This window comes from Cornus florida, unplaced genomic scaffold, assembly GCF_030987335.1.
Source record: "Cornus florida cultivar Cherokee Brave unplaced genomic scaffold, ASM3098733v1 CherokeeBrave_3.0.0_Hap2_Chr10, whole genome shotgun sequence".
Taxonomy (NCBI): domain Eukaryota; kingdom Viridiplantae; phylum Streptophyta; class Magnoliopsida; order Cornales; family Cornaceae; genus Cornus; species Cornus florida.
Window position 1 is genome coordinate 9,745,710 of NW_026775580.1, and position 18,073 is coordinate 9,763,782.

At 36.4% G+C, this 18,073-nt stretch overlaps 1 protein-coding gene across 3 annotated transcripts in view; it reads right to left on the minus strand.

The window, feature by feature from the left end:
* Window positions 1-16,981, minus strand: part of LOC132278719 (MLO-like protein 9) — a 54,862-nt gene extending 37,881 nt beyond the window's left edge. The window contains exons 1-4 of one of the 3 annotated variants that reach the window (XM_059780579.1): window positions 16,205-16,979; window positions 11,149-11,206; window positions 10,743-10,987; window positions 7,162-7,278 (exon numbers count right to left, since the gene is read on the minus strand). In XM_059780579.1, the coding sequence (XP_059636562.1) occupies window positions 7,162-7,278; window positions 10,743-10,987; window positions 11,149-11,206; window positions 16,205-16,342 (558 nt within the window). In that variant the 5' untranslated portion in view covers window positions 16,343-16,979. Of the gene's footprint in view, window positions 1-7,161; window positions 7,279-10,742; window positions 10,988-11,148; window positions 11,207-16,204 lie in introns of all 3 variants that reach the window. The other 2 variants (XM_059780581.1, XM_059780580.1) reach the window with 2 other exon arrangements.
* Window positions 16,982-18,073: the final 1,092 nt, after the last annotated feature.

The following is an 18,073-nucleotide window of genomic DNA, read 5'->3' on the forward strand; positions in this document are numbered from 1 at the left end:
TCCTTATTGCCTATCGTAAGGGTGTTCGTAGTTGTACAAAGCATCCCATATCTCAGTTTATATCCTATGATGTCTTATCTCCAACATATCGTGCTTTCACTTCATGTATCTCCTCTGAATCTATTCCTTCTAGTGTTTCAGATGCTCTCAGTCAAATTCTATAGAAGAAAGCTATGCTTGAAGAAATGAAGGCCCTTGAGAAGAATGGTACTTGGGATATTGTTCCATTACCAAGGGGTAAGAAACCAGTGGGCTGCAAATGGGTCTACACAATAAAGTATCATGCAGATGGAACAATTGAGAGATATAAAGCTCGGTTAGTTGCAAAGGGCTTCACTCAGACCTATGGAATTAATTATCTGGAAACATTTGCTCCAGTTGCCAAGAAGAACTCTATACGTGTTCTTCTTTCTTTGGTAGCTAATTTGAATTGTCCCTTGCATCAGCTGGATGTAAAGAATGCTTTCCTTCATGGTGACTTGGAGGAAGAGGTGTATATGACTATGCCGTTAGGGTTTAAGCTTCCTAATGGTCAGAATTAGTGTGCAAGCTAAATAAAGCCTTGTATGGGTTAAAGTAGTCGCCATGTGCTTGGTTTGAGAGGTTCAACACTGCTATGAAAAGAGTAGGGTACACACAAAGTCAAGCAGATCATACTCTCTTCATCAAGAAGCACAAGGACTGCGCCACTGCCCTTATTGTATATGTTGATGATATTGTTATCACTAGAAATGATCCAGAAGAGATTCGTCGAATGAAGTCATTCTTGGGGATAGAGTTCGAGGTTAAAAACCTTGGATCATTGAGATACTTTCTTGGCATCGAGCTGTGCAGATCGAAGAAAGGGGTGTTCATTTTTCTCAATGGAAGTATGTGTTAGATTTATTGGCTGAAACAGGCAGGCTTGGAGCTAGACCGATTAATATTCCCATTGAGCAGAACCATAAGCTTAATGATGCAAATGGAGACCCATTAGATTCTGTGGGAAGATTTTAGCGATTGGTTGGGAGACTGATTTACTTATCTCTCACGCGCCCGGATATTGCCTACGTTGTTAGTGTAATTAGTCAGTTTATGCATGCTCCACATACACCTCACCTTGAGGCAGCTCATCATGTTCGTTGCTACCTCAACGGTTCACCTGGTAAGGGGATATTGTTTGGCAGCCATGGCCACCTGCGTGTTGAAGCCTATATTGACGCTGATTGGGCAGGGTCTGTGACAAATCGACGATCTACTTCAGGATATTGCACATTTGTTGGAGGTAATCTTGTTTCATGGCGAAGCAAGAAATAGTATGTAGTAACTAGATCTAATGCAAGGGCTGAGTTCAGATCTATGGCACATGGAGTTTGTGATGGCTACGTACGATGCTGCGTGAGTTGGGTTATCCTATTCACGAGTTAATGAAGTTGTATTGTGACAACAAGGCTGCTATTAGCATTGCCCACAATCCAATTCAACATGATAGGACAAAGCATATTGCAATCAATCGACACTTCATCAAGGAAAAGCTTCATCTTGGGCTGATTTGTAAGCAAGACTTGCTTGCAAAATATGTTAGTCAAGCTGGGCATGATAGATATCTTTGCACCAGCTTGAGGGGGAGTGTTGTCAAGGGCTTATTTGTTATTACTTATATAATGTTGGGGCTTATGTGTAATTTCTAAAACTTGTTATTATAATAGAATGTAGCGAAAGGATGTGCTCAAATTCATAAGAGATAGAGGGAGAAAGAGAGAGAGAGAGATGTATATTCTGTGTATTGTCTTCAGCCCTCTCAACGAGGCTTATATAAAGAACAAGGGTTATACACCCTCATTACACAATATTGCTTTATTACATAATAAGCCTAACTACTATAGGTAATTACATAAGGAACCAATATTATGGAGGATATAAACATTCTAACACTCCCCCTCAAGCTGGAGAATATATATCAAATAATCCCAGCTTGGAATAAATAGTCCTTAACAGGTTATGACCCAGTGTTTTGGTAAACATATTAGCTAGTTGATCTTCAGACTTCACAAATGGAGTAGAGATGCTCCCACTTAATAGTTTTTCCCGAACAAAGTGACAATCAACCTCAATATGTTTGGTCCTCTCATGAAACACAGGATTCGATGCAATGTGAATAGCTGCTTGGTTATCACAGAACAATGGAGTAAAAGCTTCAACTGTCAACCCAAGTTCTTTTAGAAATGTTGTATCCATGTCAACTCACTAGTGGTATGGGCCATTGCCCTGTACTCAGCTTCACCACTAGATCGAGCTACCACCGTTTGCTTTTTACTTTTCCACGTAAAAAGATTTCCTCCTACAAATGTACAATAGCCTGTAGTAGATCTCCTATCTGAAGGAGAACCAACCCAATCAGCATCTATAAAACCTTCCACCCCGAGATGACCATTTGATTTGTATAGTAACCCAAAACCTGGAGCTTGCTTGAGATATCGGATAATCCGAAGAACAGCAATCTAATGTGGCATTCTAAGAGCTCCTATGAACTGACTCACAACACTAACTGCATATGAAATATCAGGCCGAGTGAGAGTGAGATAAATTAATTTCCCAACAAGGTGACGAAAGCTGCCCGGGTCATTAAATAGATTACCCTCATCAGACACAAGTTTTGTATTTGAATCCATAAGAGCATCAACCGGACGACCACCTAACATACCCGTTTCTTCTAGCAAGTCCAACACATATTTTTGTTGAGATAAACTTATACCTTCCTTGGATCTAGCAACTTCAATACCCAAGAAGTACCTAAGTTTACCCAAGTCTTTAGTGTGGAATCGATTTTGCAGAAACAACTTCAACTTAGCAATGCCTGCAGAATCATCACCTGTGATCATAATGTCATCTACATACACCACAAGAAAAATGAAGCCAGCTTTAGTGCGCAGGTGAAATACCGAATGATCGGTCTGGCATCTGTTAAGACCAAATTCTAATGCCGCCTCAGAGAATTTTCCAAACCAAGCCCGTGGAGATTGTTTCAATCCATACAAGGCCTTCTTAAGGCGACAAACAGTGTGACGATACTCCCCCTGTGCAACAAACCCAGGTGGTTGCTCCATATAAACTTCTTCAACCAGATCACCATGTAAGAAGGCATTTTTGACATCCAATTGAAACAACGGCCAATTAAAATTGGCAACAATGGAAATAAGAACCCGAATAGAAGAAATCTTAGCAACTGGGGAAAAAGTCTCATCATAATCAACACCAAAAGTCTGAGTTTACCCCTTTGCCACTAGACGAGCCTTCAACCGCTCAATAGACCCATCATGAAGGTATTTAACTGTGTAGACCCACTTACAACCAACCATTTTGGAGCCCGGAGGTAAGGGAACAAGATCCCATGTTCCATTACGATGATGGGAATCCATTTCATCCACCATGGCTTGTCGCCAACCCAGATCAGAGAGAGCATCCTGTAAAGTCTTGGGAACAAAAGTAGCAGATACTTTGGATAAAAAACAAGATAAAGAGGATGAAATATGACGGTAGGAGACAAAGTTAGAAATGGGATGTGCAATAACACACGACCGAATACCTTTACGGAGAGCAATAGGCAAATCACCAGGTAAAGGCGTCAGATCCGAAGTTTGATGCAAAATTGCATGTTCTTAGAACTGACAATGCCCTTGAATATAAACTTAATGTTTTTCAAAAGTTTCTTGACTCAAGGGGCATTATCCATCAAACATCTTGTGTTGATACCCCCAACAAAATGGAGTTGCTGAACGGAAGAATGGCCCACTCCTAGTTATCGCTCGTGCCTTAATAATTCAAATGCATGTTCCAAAACATTTTTGGGTAGATGTAATTTTGGTTGCTACTTATCTTTTAAACCGGATGCCTTCTAGGGTCCTTCAAGGAAAATCACTCTTCCAAATGATGTTTTCTGACAAAAACCCTTTTTCCATTCCTCCAAAGGTGTTTGGGTGTGTCTGTTTTGTTCATAATCTAAGTCCGGGATGAGATAAACTTGATCCTCGTACTCACAAATGTATTTTCTTAGGTTATTCTTGCACTCAAAAGGGATATAAATGTTACAATCCAACTCTTCATAAACAATTTGTGTGTGTGATGTAACTTTCTTTGAGGATATTCTTTATTATTCCCAGGAAGGCAGTCGCCTGGAGGACTCTGTTCTTCAAGAGTTTATTCTTCCAACTCCAGTTTTTTATTCTAACATCCCACCAGCTCTTCGTGTCTATACTCATCGCCGAAAAAGAGTAGTTAATCATGTTCCAATGACTAAAGTAGTAAACCCAGCCTTGCCACTTCCACCAATCGCTTCAACGCCTGGAGATTCTTCCATCTCTGCGGACTCTGATCTTGATAAACCTATTGGTGTTTGGAAAGGTAAACGGTCTTGTACCAATCACCCTATCTCCAATTTTGTTTCGAATAATAAAATGTCCTCCTTTCAAGCTTTTTCTTTGTCATTATCCTCTATTGCTCTTCCTAAGTTCTACAGGGAGGCACTTTCTCATTTAGGGTGGAGGAAAGCTATGGAAGAAGAAATAAATGCTTTAAAATTGAATCATACTTGGGACCTTGTTCCTAACCCTGCTGATACTCAGGTTGTTGGTTGTCGTTAGGTTTTTACTATTAAACAAAAGCCTAATGGTAATGTTGATTGTCTCAAAGCTCAACTTGTCGCTAAAGGCTACACTCAGACTTATGGCCTTGATTATACTAAGACGTTCTCTCCTGTGGCCAAACTAAATTCTGTTCGTGTGATAATCTCTCTTGTAACTAATCTAGATTGGCCACTTCATCAACTTGATGTTAAAAATGTCTTTCTGCACGGTGACCTTACTAAGACAGTCTATATGACTCAACCACTTGGGTTTGAGTATAAGGGGGAGTGTGTGTGTTATCTCAAGAAGTCTATCTATAGCCTCAAATAGTCCCCTCGTGTATAGTTTGATAAGTTCAATAAAGCAATGGTAGCTCATGGTATGACCAGAAGCTAGGCTGACCACTCTCTCTTTTTAAGAAAACGAAACGTGGTATTATGATTCTTGTAGTGTATGTAAATGATATCGTTATCACCAGCAGTGACAAAGATGGGATATAAGTTCTAATCCATCACTTGAGTTCTAGCTTCCTTCCTAAGGATTTGGGCAAACTTCGGTATTTTCAAGGAATTGAGGTGACTCGGTCGAAGCAAGGCATTAGACTTTCTCTGCGGAAGTATACTCTTGATCTCTTACAGGATACTGGATATCTTGGTTCGAAACCTGTAGCTACACCCATGGAGACTAATGTAAAACTTAAGGTGGATAATGGTGACCCACTCGATGATCCAGAGATGTATCGGAGACTTGTAGGTAAACTTATTACCTCACAATCACTCGTCCAGACATCTCCTATGTAGTCAATGTTGTGAGACAGTTCATAACCAGTCCTCAGGTACCTTACATGGAGGCAGTTGTACGCATCTTAAAGTATCTCAAGGGTGCTTCGGGACGTGGTCTGCTTTATCGATCTTCTAGACATCTTCGGAGTAAGGGATACACAGATGCAGATTGGGCCAGTTCTCCTTCTGATTGACGGTCCACAACGGGTTACTACACCTTCATAGGAGGAAATCTAGTAACTTGGAGGAGCAAGAAATAGTCAGTTGTGGCTCGTTCCAGTACTGCAGCAGAGTATCATGCCATGGCACACACTGCCTATGAACTTACTTGGTTGAAAACTCTTTTACAGGAACTTGGGATTTCAGTCCAATACCCAATTTCTCTTCATTGTAATAATCAAACAACTATTCATATTGCTAGCAATCCAGTCTACGATGAGAGGACTAAACACATTGAAGTAGAATGCCATTTCATTCGATCTAAAGTTGACTCGAATGAGATTGTTACACCTTTTGTTCCTTCTGGTAGACAGCTGGCAGACATCTTCACTAAGGCTTTTCCCAAGAACTCTACTGATTCCATATGTAGCAAGTTGGGAGTTACTGACATTTAGTCTCCAACTTGAGGGGGAGTGTTGTACAATATTGTATGAGTTGTCACGCTGTACAATATTGTATGAGTTGTCACACGTGTACAGTTAGTATTGTGTGAGTTGTCACACATGTACAATTAGTATTGTATGAGTTGTCACCTACCCCTCATTACCATATATAGAATTACTATGTATAGGGTTTACTTGTTCTGCACTTACCTACTCCTGTAGCTTCTTCTATATAAACACCATTGTATTATTGTATTACTCACTCAATAACATATACGTTTTCATATATTCTCTTTCTCTCTCTCTCTTTCGACATATATCTACTAACTGAAAATGTGGGAAACTTAATTGATCTGGGGGACAAATCTGCGTAAAAATTTTATCAATCAATCTTGAAAATATTTGGGAGAGAGGTTTCATGATCTAAGTAAATTGTGTTTTATGCCTAGATTTTAGAGAGAGAAAGAGAACAGGGGAAAGGAATAATGAATGAATGAGAGGGAGAAAGTGAAGATTAGGTTCCAATCTACTCATTGGTTACCAAAAGAAATCTTCTGGAAGCTGGCATTTCACCACCTGCTATATTAGAGGTATTTTAATTTTTTCCATGGAAACTATGCTATTGGTCGGAGGTTGGACTTTTGTATATGCTTTTAGATTTGTTGGAGTTTTGATATTATGTGTCCCATCTTTGCAAAATTTTGGGGGTTCAATGGTATATTACCACCTACTATATTAGTGTATTGTATGTTGCATATGTTTCTAGATAGGTTGGAGTTTTGATTTTCTTTTATTTTTTTCTTTTTCTTTTTTTTTTTTGGGTTGGGGGGGAGGGGGGACAGGGTGAGATGTGTCAGTTTCATGTCTGAAAGTGTTCCATAAATGTCCGTGTCCTACACAAATAAGGCTCTTTCTTAAAAGTGGCGTGCTTCTTTGATTGTGCCATATAAAAATTGAATCAGGAAAGAAAGTTGCTGAAATGGGAAAAGCCATCTCCAGCATGACTAGGAGAGAACTCAAAATAATCAGAGGGAAAAGATAAAAACCAATCTCAAGTGACACTTAAACCACTCATGCCACTTGCATCCTCTTCTCCATTTTAATTTAACAACACTTTCAAGTATTATGATATATGAACAACAAAATCACAAAAAACAATTACATATGAACACCCACCTTTAATCTCCCAAGTGTCATTGTTATGGCACTAAAGACAACATGAAACACCGCCAAAAAGAATATGAAGATGTGTAATTGATGTAATCCATGGATAGATATAAGCGGCACATGCCCCTATTGACAAAAATTGTATTAGTAATGACCTGGAATAACAGGAATTTATGTAATCAATGCATATATATATATATATATATATATATAGATATATCATAACTGAAATTTTTAGAGCCCACATGAAATCCATAATGTTAATTAAAGTTCAGAGACTGAGTAAACCTTGACAACATCAAAACTGAGTAAACCTTGACAACATCAAAACTGGAACAACTTGTATAAGAGTTACAATTTAAGTAAGAAATCAAAACCTTTTTCTAGAAACTTCTATTTTGAGTGAAAGAGACAAATGTCGTACAGACATGCCTCTAGATTGCACTCAAGATATTCTTTATCCCACCTATTCAAGGTGCTAAGATGGTGGTTTGAATCAACTAGAAGTGACTGCTCTAAGATTCAAACCCACATTCTCATGATTGCAGCCTAAACTTTTGCCATTGCACCAAGCAATGACACCTCAACATACGAGAATAATTTTTAAAAAGAGGAGCAAGAGAGGCAGTTGTTTTTAATTGATATATCATGACAACATCAAAACTGAGTAAACCTTGACAACATCAAAACTGGAACAACTTGTATAAGAGTTACAATTTAAGTAAGAAATCAAAACCGTTTTCTGGAAACTTCTATTTTGAGTGAAAGAGACAATGTCGTACAGACATGCCTCTAGATTGCACTCAAGATATTCTTTATCCCACCTATTCAAGGTGCTAAGATGGTGGATTGAATCAACTAGAAGTGACTGCTCTAAGATTCAAACCCACATTCTCATGATTGCAGCCTAAACTTTTGAAATTGCACCAAGCAATGACACCTCAACATATGAGAATAATTTTTAAAAAGAGGAGCAAGAGAGGCAGTTGTTTTTAATTGAGATATCATGTCTCCTTTTTTAAAAAATAAAAATAAAAAATAGTTTTACCGCCAACAGTAATAACATAACGGTATTAGCTATAGCATAAGCACATGCTTCAAAATTCCTTCTACAAAAAAGTGTGAGGTTTGGTTACATAAATGTAAAGACCTTTTTCAGCAAGAAGATGGTCAGGAAATTTGTTTCAAATAAGTAAAAAGAAATATTGCTTCTAGAACCTCCTTTTAGGAAGCCAAATATTCTTTTTAAGTAAGAATTTTGGAAACTTCCTACTTGAAATTTCCAAGTTTACACTGAAGTAGACTTCGATCAAGGGATCGATCGAGGGCTTCTGGGGAGTCAATCGACTACAATTTTGATCAATCCAGCTGTCTGGAAAAGTTAGTTTCGAGGCCTGTTAAAACTTACAACCCTAGTCTCTCTATATCTCTATGCTGCCTATATATACAATACTCCTGGGCAGAATACATACATTTCTCATACACTCAGATTTTCATAGAGGGACATTATTTGTGAGCCTTTCTTTTATCTTTTTTTTTTTTTTTTTTTTTGATAAGTATTAATTGTGAGCTTTAAAGGTGCATATTTAGTTTTTCTTTTTGCATTCATCATACTTAATATTCACGTGTTAAATGTCAACTGCTGCTTATTTCAATGAAGTGTTCAACACAACTATTCAATCCATACACAAAGATTGATGCAGTGGAAACCTAGTGGCTGAGACCGAAATCACTAGAGAAGCAGATTCATGAAGAGAAAATGCTGTTGAGGAGAGAAAGACTGCCTGGAGACTTCCAGGAGAAAGCTTGGAGTTTTCTGTGTCAGAAGATAACTAAGGGATTCTTGGGGTAGACCGGTAGAGATTGTTAACTTAAGTTGTACTATATATCTTACATAGTGGATTTTGGTTTGCCTAAACGAGATCCCATGATTCTTTTATCACTTTACTTTTTATCTGCTCCTTACTTTTATGGATTCTTAGATTTTTATTATTTGCAATGATTTGAATCTAAATTCTGTTCAAGTCAGTTTTAGATTTTGAAAATTGTTAAAATGGGTAATTCATCCTAAAATACCTATTAACCGCCACTATAGGTCTAGATCACATGCCATGTGCAACCATCCATGGCATGTGATGAGCTGAAAGAAACATGAATAAAAATATGTGTGAAGCAGCCAAAATGACAAGAAAACAATAAATTGTGATATTTGACTGCATAGTTTTTCATAATGAATATCATAATGTGTCGTACGAAATAACTGGCTGCCCACTAAAGTGAAAGCCATCATGAAATAGAAACAAAAAGAGTATGAAAAAAATAGACAAAACAAATTAGATGATGTTTTTATTTGGGTTGAGCTAAACAAAATTAGTGCACATGATTCAATGAATTGATTACTAAAAGATTATAAATGCAATAAACTCTGAACTAATTTATTGGTCATTTGTTTTTATCAAAGTTTGAAGATCATGAATTTCGTGGGTTCATATTTGATAAACATTGATTGAACTTTCAATTGATTTGATTGGCTAAGATTGTGGCACGATATAGCTTTTATTATCTATATTAAAAATAATAATAAAAATCTTTCGTTTTTGTTAGGTTTTAGTTTGATTTAGAGTTTTGAAGTTATTTAAGCTTGTTTCTTCAAGTGTAAGTTAAAATTTTCATAATTTGAAGAGATTACGGAGAGTTGAATTATAGTGTCTGTCGATCAAATGGGCAATTGAGACAGTGATAGTGAGCATCGAACAATCAAAGGGTTAATAGGTTCGAAGAATAGAATATACTACATATCGATCGAAGCATTAGTCCATTGAGAGTATTCTGAAAAAACTGCACTGAAAAATAGTGGACATCAATCAAAGTGTCGATCTAAGCATTTTTCCATATATTCATTTCTTGGTGGCCCAGCATTTTTGTTCTACATAGCTTAGCTAGCTGCATTTATATGGCCAGTTATCTTCACATTTCTTATAATGTGATAAGATAAAGTAATTAGTCCTCGTTTATACTTTATCCACCCATCTTTGATTCTTTATTCAAATTCACCACAATCTCCATCTCCCAAATTCAACAACAGTAACCAAAAGGGGAGTGAATTCAAAATGCCAGTTCCCATATTTGTCCTAAGAGAACAATAAAACCTATGGATGAAAGACGTACCCAGAGGAAGGATACATATATAGATGGGTAACTGAGCTTAAACTATTAACCCATGAAATAAAAAACCAGAATCACCTAATCTATGATTTTATTCCAAGTTTGTGTTTACTAATATTGGCTTGTTCGTAAATAACATCTCTGGCGTGAAAATGGGATTTTTATCACTCCCTTACAGATCTATGGCTCTGTCCAGACATTTCTCAACAGCCCCTATTTATTCTATGAATCAACATAAAATCATTTAAAACTGGAATAGGCCAAGAAGTTTCATCTTGAATAGAAGTGAGCAGAATACTTTGAATATTAAAACTATCCTATTTAGTAATAATAAATAAATAATCTATCTACTCTATCACAAAGTAGATATCTCAAAGTAACTGTTGAACACACACACACACAAATAAAAAATGAAAAACTCTTACCGGTTTGCAACCTTTAGGTGGACCATCAGCTGCTAGAAATCTATGTTCATTCCATAGAAGCCTCCGATGATGTCCTGGCTCACCCTTATGAGGGTGATGGTTTGCTTCAGCATTGTGGAATTTGTGGGTCCCTTTCTTGTGGCATGGCAACATTGTGTTTGCTAACTGTAAGGGAATACAGATTTTGGCAATGTAGTTCTTCCCAAATGTCAGTAGTAGGGAAATGAATCCTAGAACCATAAGCTCTGCAAAAGTAATCAACAAGAATGTGATGGATAAATAAGAACCACAATAGGAGCACTTAGAATAAGTTAGTTGTAGAAATTAACAATTGATTTAATTTTAAACACAATTTCTTCAATTAAGATATTGTTACTGAGGAACAAAAGTTAATGGTCTTAATTACCTCCTTTAACCTTCTCAAGAGCTTTACGCAAAGCTTTTTTGCGCCTTTTCTCACACCACTGAAACAGAACTTGCATTACTTAAACTTATAAGGGGAAAAAAAAAAGTCAGAAAAGTTTAGTTCTGTTTTCCAATAACTAACCAAGCCCTTGTAAAAACCCATTTACACAAAATTATTAATTTAACTCCAAATTGCTAACAACAAAAAAGTTTAGATTTGTTTTCCAATATATAAGAACAATTCTTGTACTGAGGTTTAGTTGCCTAAACAAGGGAATATCTATACCCCAGAAACGAGGTTTAGTTGCCTAAACTAGGGAATATCTATCCCCCAAAAAGCTATAAAAATAAAATAAAATAAAAAATGCCCTCATATGAGTTCTCTCGCTAGAAGAAATATCTTTTCATCTTCCTTCCCCCAATCCAGTCAATATCTTTTTACTTTTTGTTTTACCTCTCTCCAGTTCACAGTCATTTCAATAGCCACAAACATGGGAACTTGAAAAAACTTAGGTGCAGCGGCGGAGCTAGAGGGGGGCTGGGGGGCCATGGCCCCTCCAAAAAATAGTATAATATAATGCAAATGAATCTAACTTGTGACGCCCACAACTAATAGAATATTTTAATTGGCCCCCCAAAATATTTCAACACTTATTCATTGGCCCCAACCACTATGAGTTTCATCATTATCATCAACTTTGCTTTTGTCCCAAATTGTGAGTTTAGGAATAAAAATAACTTTATCATCTCAAAACTCGTAAACGTTTTCAATTTCGGCCATTTTAACCTATTTTTCAAAGCTCAAATCTTGTTAGATAAAAATAAAAGATTTTTTTTTTTTTTTGGTAAGAAAAAAAAAAAAAAAAATATATATATATATATATATATATATATATATATATAAGTTCATTGTTATTGTTAAAAAGAGAGAAAATATGAAACTCTGTAATGTATTAAGTTAAGTGATACGCAATATACAAGAGTACATGGGTTTATATAGGCGAGGATATGGGGGGTAGGTGAGTGAATGTTGTTGCCCAAGCAATTCTATTCATGGAAACAAAGGGTAGGTGAGGCGGCAGCTATACACATCAAAACCCTAACCCTAATATAATCTAACATCCCCCCTCAAAGTTAAGGTAGGTTATACGAAACCATCTTGAGTTTGGAAATAAGATCTCGAAATCGACCGGGCGGAAGCATTTTGGTGAAGACATCTGTTATTTGATCATGGGAAGTGATGGACCACCACTACAATAAATTCTGAAGAAGGTGATGACGAACAAAATGACAATCAATCTCAATGTACTTGGTACGCTCATGAAAGACATCATTGTATGCAATCTGAATTGCACTCCATTATCACAATGAACAGAAGTGGTAGTAAATGAAGAAGTCAACGTAACCACAGTAGCTCAGAAGTCGCATCTGCAAGTGCTCTGTACTCGACTTCTGTTTTAGATCGAGCCACAACAATATGTTTCTTGCTACGCTAAGAGATGACTGAGTCACCAAGAAAGATGCAAAAACCTATAGTAGAACGTTGATCTGTTGGGTCTCCTGCCAAATCAGTATCTCTATAAGCACGAAGTACTGACTGATGAGAAAAATAAAGTCCATGAAACATAGTACCCTTGAGATAGTGCAGGATACAAAGAACAGCAACAACAAATGAGTACACCTCGGTGTAGCCATGAACTCACTCATCCGACTCAACTTTTACTCAGTCACCTATCCCATATCCTCGCCTATATAAACCCATGTACTCTTGTATCTTGTGTATCACTTAACTCACACATTATAGAGTTCCATATTTTCTCTCTCTTTCAACATGGTATTAGAGCAAGGTTCTTAAAACTTGTTCTTCAATTTTCTTTTCATTCTCTCCACCCATTTTAGGACATTTTCAGTCGTTAAGGGACACCACCACCAGTGCCGCCACCTCCATACACGGCGTTCAAGCACTGACACTGCAAAATCAGGTGGTCTTCCAGATGTCCTTTTGAGTTTCTGATCACATTAACCGAAAGTACAGACCAAGACCGTCAATATGCCGCCAGAATCGCCCCAAACAGACCTCCCACACACCATCGGAAGACACTGGTCTCCAGCTCGCTCCACCACGAGCCACCAGTCGCTCACGCGTGTGTCCAGGCTCAAATATGCCACCACACGCCACCAGTCACTCACGTGCATGTCCACACTCAAATATGCCGCCAAGCGCACAAACGCGCTTCCACGCGCTCACAATTGCTCACGCGCGCTAGGTGTCCAACATGCGCCACATCAGTACACATCAACAAAACCAACACAAGTTAGCAACCATGGCACTGCCACCTCAGCAGCCAGGTCAACTCCCACATTAACACCAGGGGTCCCGCTTTTGCCAAGTCAATTAACACATCAGCAGCGGTTCCCACTCTTCTACCATGTCAATATCCACATTGTCAGCATATTTTCCATATCAGTAAACATGTCATTAGTCTGCACAGGTTAAAGTATTATGCCACATTAGCAGCATCAGGAAAAAAAATTTGCACATACCATTCCAGCCCAGTTTTTCACATTGATTGCAGATAAGCGGTCCATTTTTGCATTTGAAATTTCTAAATGGCACAAAATGATGTCCTTCATCTTATTCAAGAATTTCTCCAAAAGCTGGTAAAAAGGAAGGCACGCTTGCAGATTCCCATTTGATTTAGCCACGTCTTATGCTCCTTCACCAATGCCTTCTCAGTTAGCATCTTCTCGTCACAACAAGCATTACAGTAAATTCAATCAATCTACTCCAGTTATGGCTACCACCGGTATCGTGACACTACAGTCACCGCCTTCAGCATCAGTGTCTAGCACTCCTGGCGAGTCTTCATTTTCCTCATTTGCATTCTCTACAACTGACCTTGAGGCAATTATCTATAAGGTTTTGACCAAAATACAAAGTGCATCTAACTCTTCTCTTTCTACTACACCATATAAGAATTCATATTGGTATTTTAACTCTACTTGCTGTAATCATACGACATCTCACTCTACTTTTCTTACCACTCAAACTCATACACCTCACTCACCTGTCATCCACACAACCGATGGATCCACCACAGCCATTAGTCATACAAGAACTATTTCTCATTCTCAATTATCTATTCTAAATGTCTATCTTGTACCAAAACTTTCTCTTAATCTTTTATTTGTTGGTCAATGAACAGAGTTAAGCTTGAATATAACATTTTCTTCTAATGGTTGTGTTGCACAGATCCTCGAATAGGACAGATTATTAGGACTGGGCCTAAGATTGGAAGATTGTTCGAACTCTCCCCTCTCCACCTGACTACTCTTACCATCTCTAATGCATGTACACAAGTCAATTCCCCTTCTCTTGAGTTAAGTCACTCTCACTTAGGTCGTGCTTCCTTACCTTGTGTCCAAACCTTAGTCTCTATTGGTTTGTTAGGTCAAGTTAAAGTTAAGAATTTTGATTGCATTTCATGTCACTTAGGAAAACAATATGCCTTCCCTTTTCATAAAAGTGAGTCTTGTGCTTCTGCTCCTTTTGATCTTATTCATTTTGATGTGTAGGAACCTTCTCCAATATCTACAATAGGGGATCATGATATTTGTCATGTTTATTGGTGATTTTTTGCGATTCACATGGATATTTTTTTATGAAAAACCGTTTAAAACTGCTTAACATATATCAAAATTTTCAAATCAAAATTGCCAAAATGATTTCAACTCAGTTTTCCAAAAATATAAAAAAATTTGTTCCGACAATAATTTAAAATATGAACAAATGAATTTTTTTAAATACACAAACATTATGGCACTATTTCTAACACATCCTGCCCAAGCATATCACAACAAAATGGTCGAGTTGAGTGCAAACTTCAACACATTTTATACTAAGTTCGCTCACTCACTCTTTTTGCTTCTATTCCAACCTCTTTCTTGGGGAAAGCAACCCTCACTGCTATATACACCATCAATCGTGTACCATCACCCCTCTTGGACAACCAAACACCCTATACACTTCAAAACCCTAAACCTAATATAATCTAACAGTTATGATAGTTCTTACTACAATATATCTTTCTTTCATTTACATTTATATATACGCATGTATAATACATATCTACTATACCAATTCAAGAATAAAAAAGAAAAAATTACACTAATATTTCCTTTTTTAATACAAATACATTATCCTTTCTTGTCAACCATTTTCCTTTAATGATATTTGTTTACAAGATAAATATCTAAAATTATACTCCATTTGTGAGTCTCGAGAGTTTTGGGAAGTAGAAAAAAGTAAGATATTGTGAGACAAAGATGACAAGAATGCAAACAACTAACAAACTTAAAAAAATAAAAAAGAAAAGAAAAAAAGAAAGCCTACAACAACAATATTATTATATATGTTAATATTTTTAATTTGTCACTACCCAGATGACAAATTCTATAGTTATTACTTGTATAAGTTACTAAAACTAATGTACTTGGTTCAAGTTTGTAAAAATTTGTTCAGATAAAATGTTACATTTTTTCTACTAATCTTTTATCAAGGTTATAATGACATGTTTTTCTCAAGGTAATCAAATTATTTTGTTTTTGAAAATTAAATTTTTTAAAAATTGAAACAATTGTTGAATAAAGTCACATTCAACAAAGTTTTTTCTTTACTTCTTTTTTTACCACTAATTTATGGCTTCCTCTTTTCTATTTTTATTTTTAATTTGTATATTAGTATTCATCACTACTTATTTAGGTTGTTTTTTCTTATTTTCAAACTGATATTTTCTCAATATATAATCCCCCAAAATTAAAATTTCTGGCTCGGCCCCTACTCAAGTGTATTAAAAACTATAACCAAATAACTCTAAATCTCTTGACAAGCCACTTGTCTCTTTATCCCACTGATATAGAGAAATAATGCTTATATATATAATTCTAGCATAAAAAGAAAAATTAAAGGCAGGCCCTCATCTTTCATTTATTTTACAAAAATAATAAATAAATAAATAACTCTACCAATAAAAAAATTAAAATATGATTAAAATTACCTCTCCAATGTGATGAAGAACTTTCTCCAAATATATGGAGATTAAAATGATAATGGCACAAACCAAAGCAACCGCCCATGTGGGTGTCTGATCAAGCTCCCTAGATGAAGAATTTCCTCCTCCTCCTCCTCCTGCCATTACTTGAAAGCACAATTCAGATGAACCACCTTGAGAAATAGTACTAAAAAATATTTCTGTTGTCTTTTCTCTAAGAAATAATGCATATTTATCGTAAATCTTGGCACCAGAGATGGAGGAAAACAGCTGTAAATGTAGAAAAAGTAGAAGACATCATCATGGTGAGACCTGAAGAACAACAACAAACCCATTGTCTTCTATTTTCTGCAAGGTTGTTCTAACAAAACGGTTTGAGGTTTCTGTAACGGATTCAACCGGGTTGTATGGAAGAGAAGTGACCGTTAGTAGCTCTACTTTACGGGGATTGCGCATGGTTCTGGTGTTTAATTTCAAATTTACCCCTCGCTGAACCCTCATATCTGGTGAAATTAATTATGGCACAAAAAAATAAATAAATAAATAAATTTGTAAAATGAACAGAAAGACGTGAGATGTGTAATAAAAAAAAAAAAAAAAACAGATATGGTTTTCTATGGTCAATCTGCAGTCAAGATCACTGACCAAATGATATTTTCTTTACCAAATGAATATGTGACTTTTTGTAAAATAAAATTAAAAATGGCAGTAACGACATTAAAACGAGGATGAGGCATTCAAAAACAATAAAGTTATTTATTGGGAGTAAAAAATATAATTGAAACTGTGAGGGGCATTGCCAGATTCAATCCTCTTACCTCAGCATTAAAGAATATGAAGATGAATGAATCGGAAGTCCAATCAGTCCAGTGGATTCTTTTTAGACCCATGAAGCTGCTGGTTCATCTTCTTTTTATTTTTCACTTTTTATTGAAAAATGAAGGACATATATCATGGGACGAACAGTCGGTGCACTAAGTTTAGTTTGTATCTAAATTTCATTCCAGCGTTTTATGGAATAAACCATGAATCAAGAATCAAGGTTTGGCATTATGAAAAGCTTCTTCGAATTTCTGAAAATTTTTACATTTCCCAACAGTTGCATCATAAATAAAAGGATTAATTATATTCATACTTTCCGAGATTTCTACGATTAGATAAAAGTTGGCGTCGTTTTTTAACACTTCCACCCCATCAAAAATTGCAGCCAAATAGCACCTAAAAAGGTGAGAAAAGGCACTATTGCCCTCAATAAAATAATAATTTTTGATATAAAATATAAGATTATATAAATAACCGAAATACCCTTAGCATTATGAACTACCCTCAGCATTATTAACCACCGGTTTTCATCCTCACCTACAGCCACCTAGAGCTAGAATTGAAGCTTTCACTTTGCACCGACAAAACTTGCAAGAGTTGTTTGGTCTTGCTGGAATTGTTATGGCTTGTTAATAGATCGTTACAATTTTTGTGTGACGTTTCTCATTTTTTCATTTTTTCAATTAAAGGCATTTTTTGATTTTTCTAAATTTATTTATTTATCAACTCGTTGTGCATGTCGAATACCGTGGGGTGTGTCGTGTGAATCCCGAGAGTTGATTGGGGCATTTATTTAAGTTTAGAACTCTTAGAAATGCATTTTGGATCATTTAAACATTTTTCAAATTTTTTGTCCTGGAGGCCCCGTGTAGGTCACGCACCCGGATTTTTTGTACGCGAGTAGTCTTTTTAGTCCATATGCATTTCATTATATTTATTTGATGCATAATTATGTAGCTATGTGCTTAGATGTGTAATTGTAGCATGTGTATGTGTGTATATATATGTTACGAATGAGACAAAAGAGATACTCCTTCCGTCCCAAAATAGTTG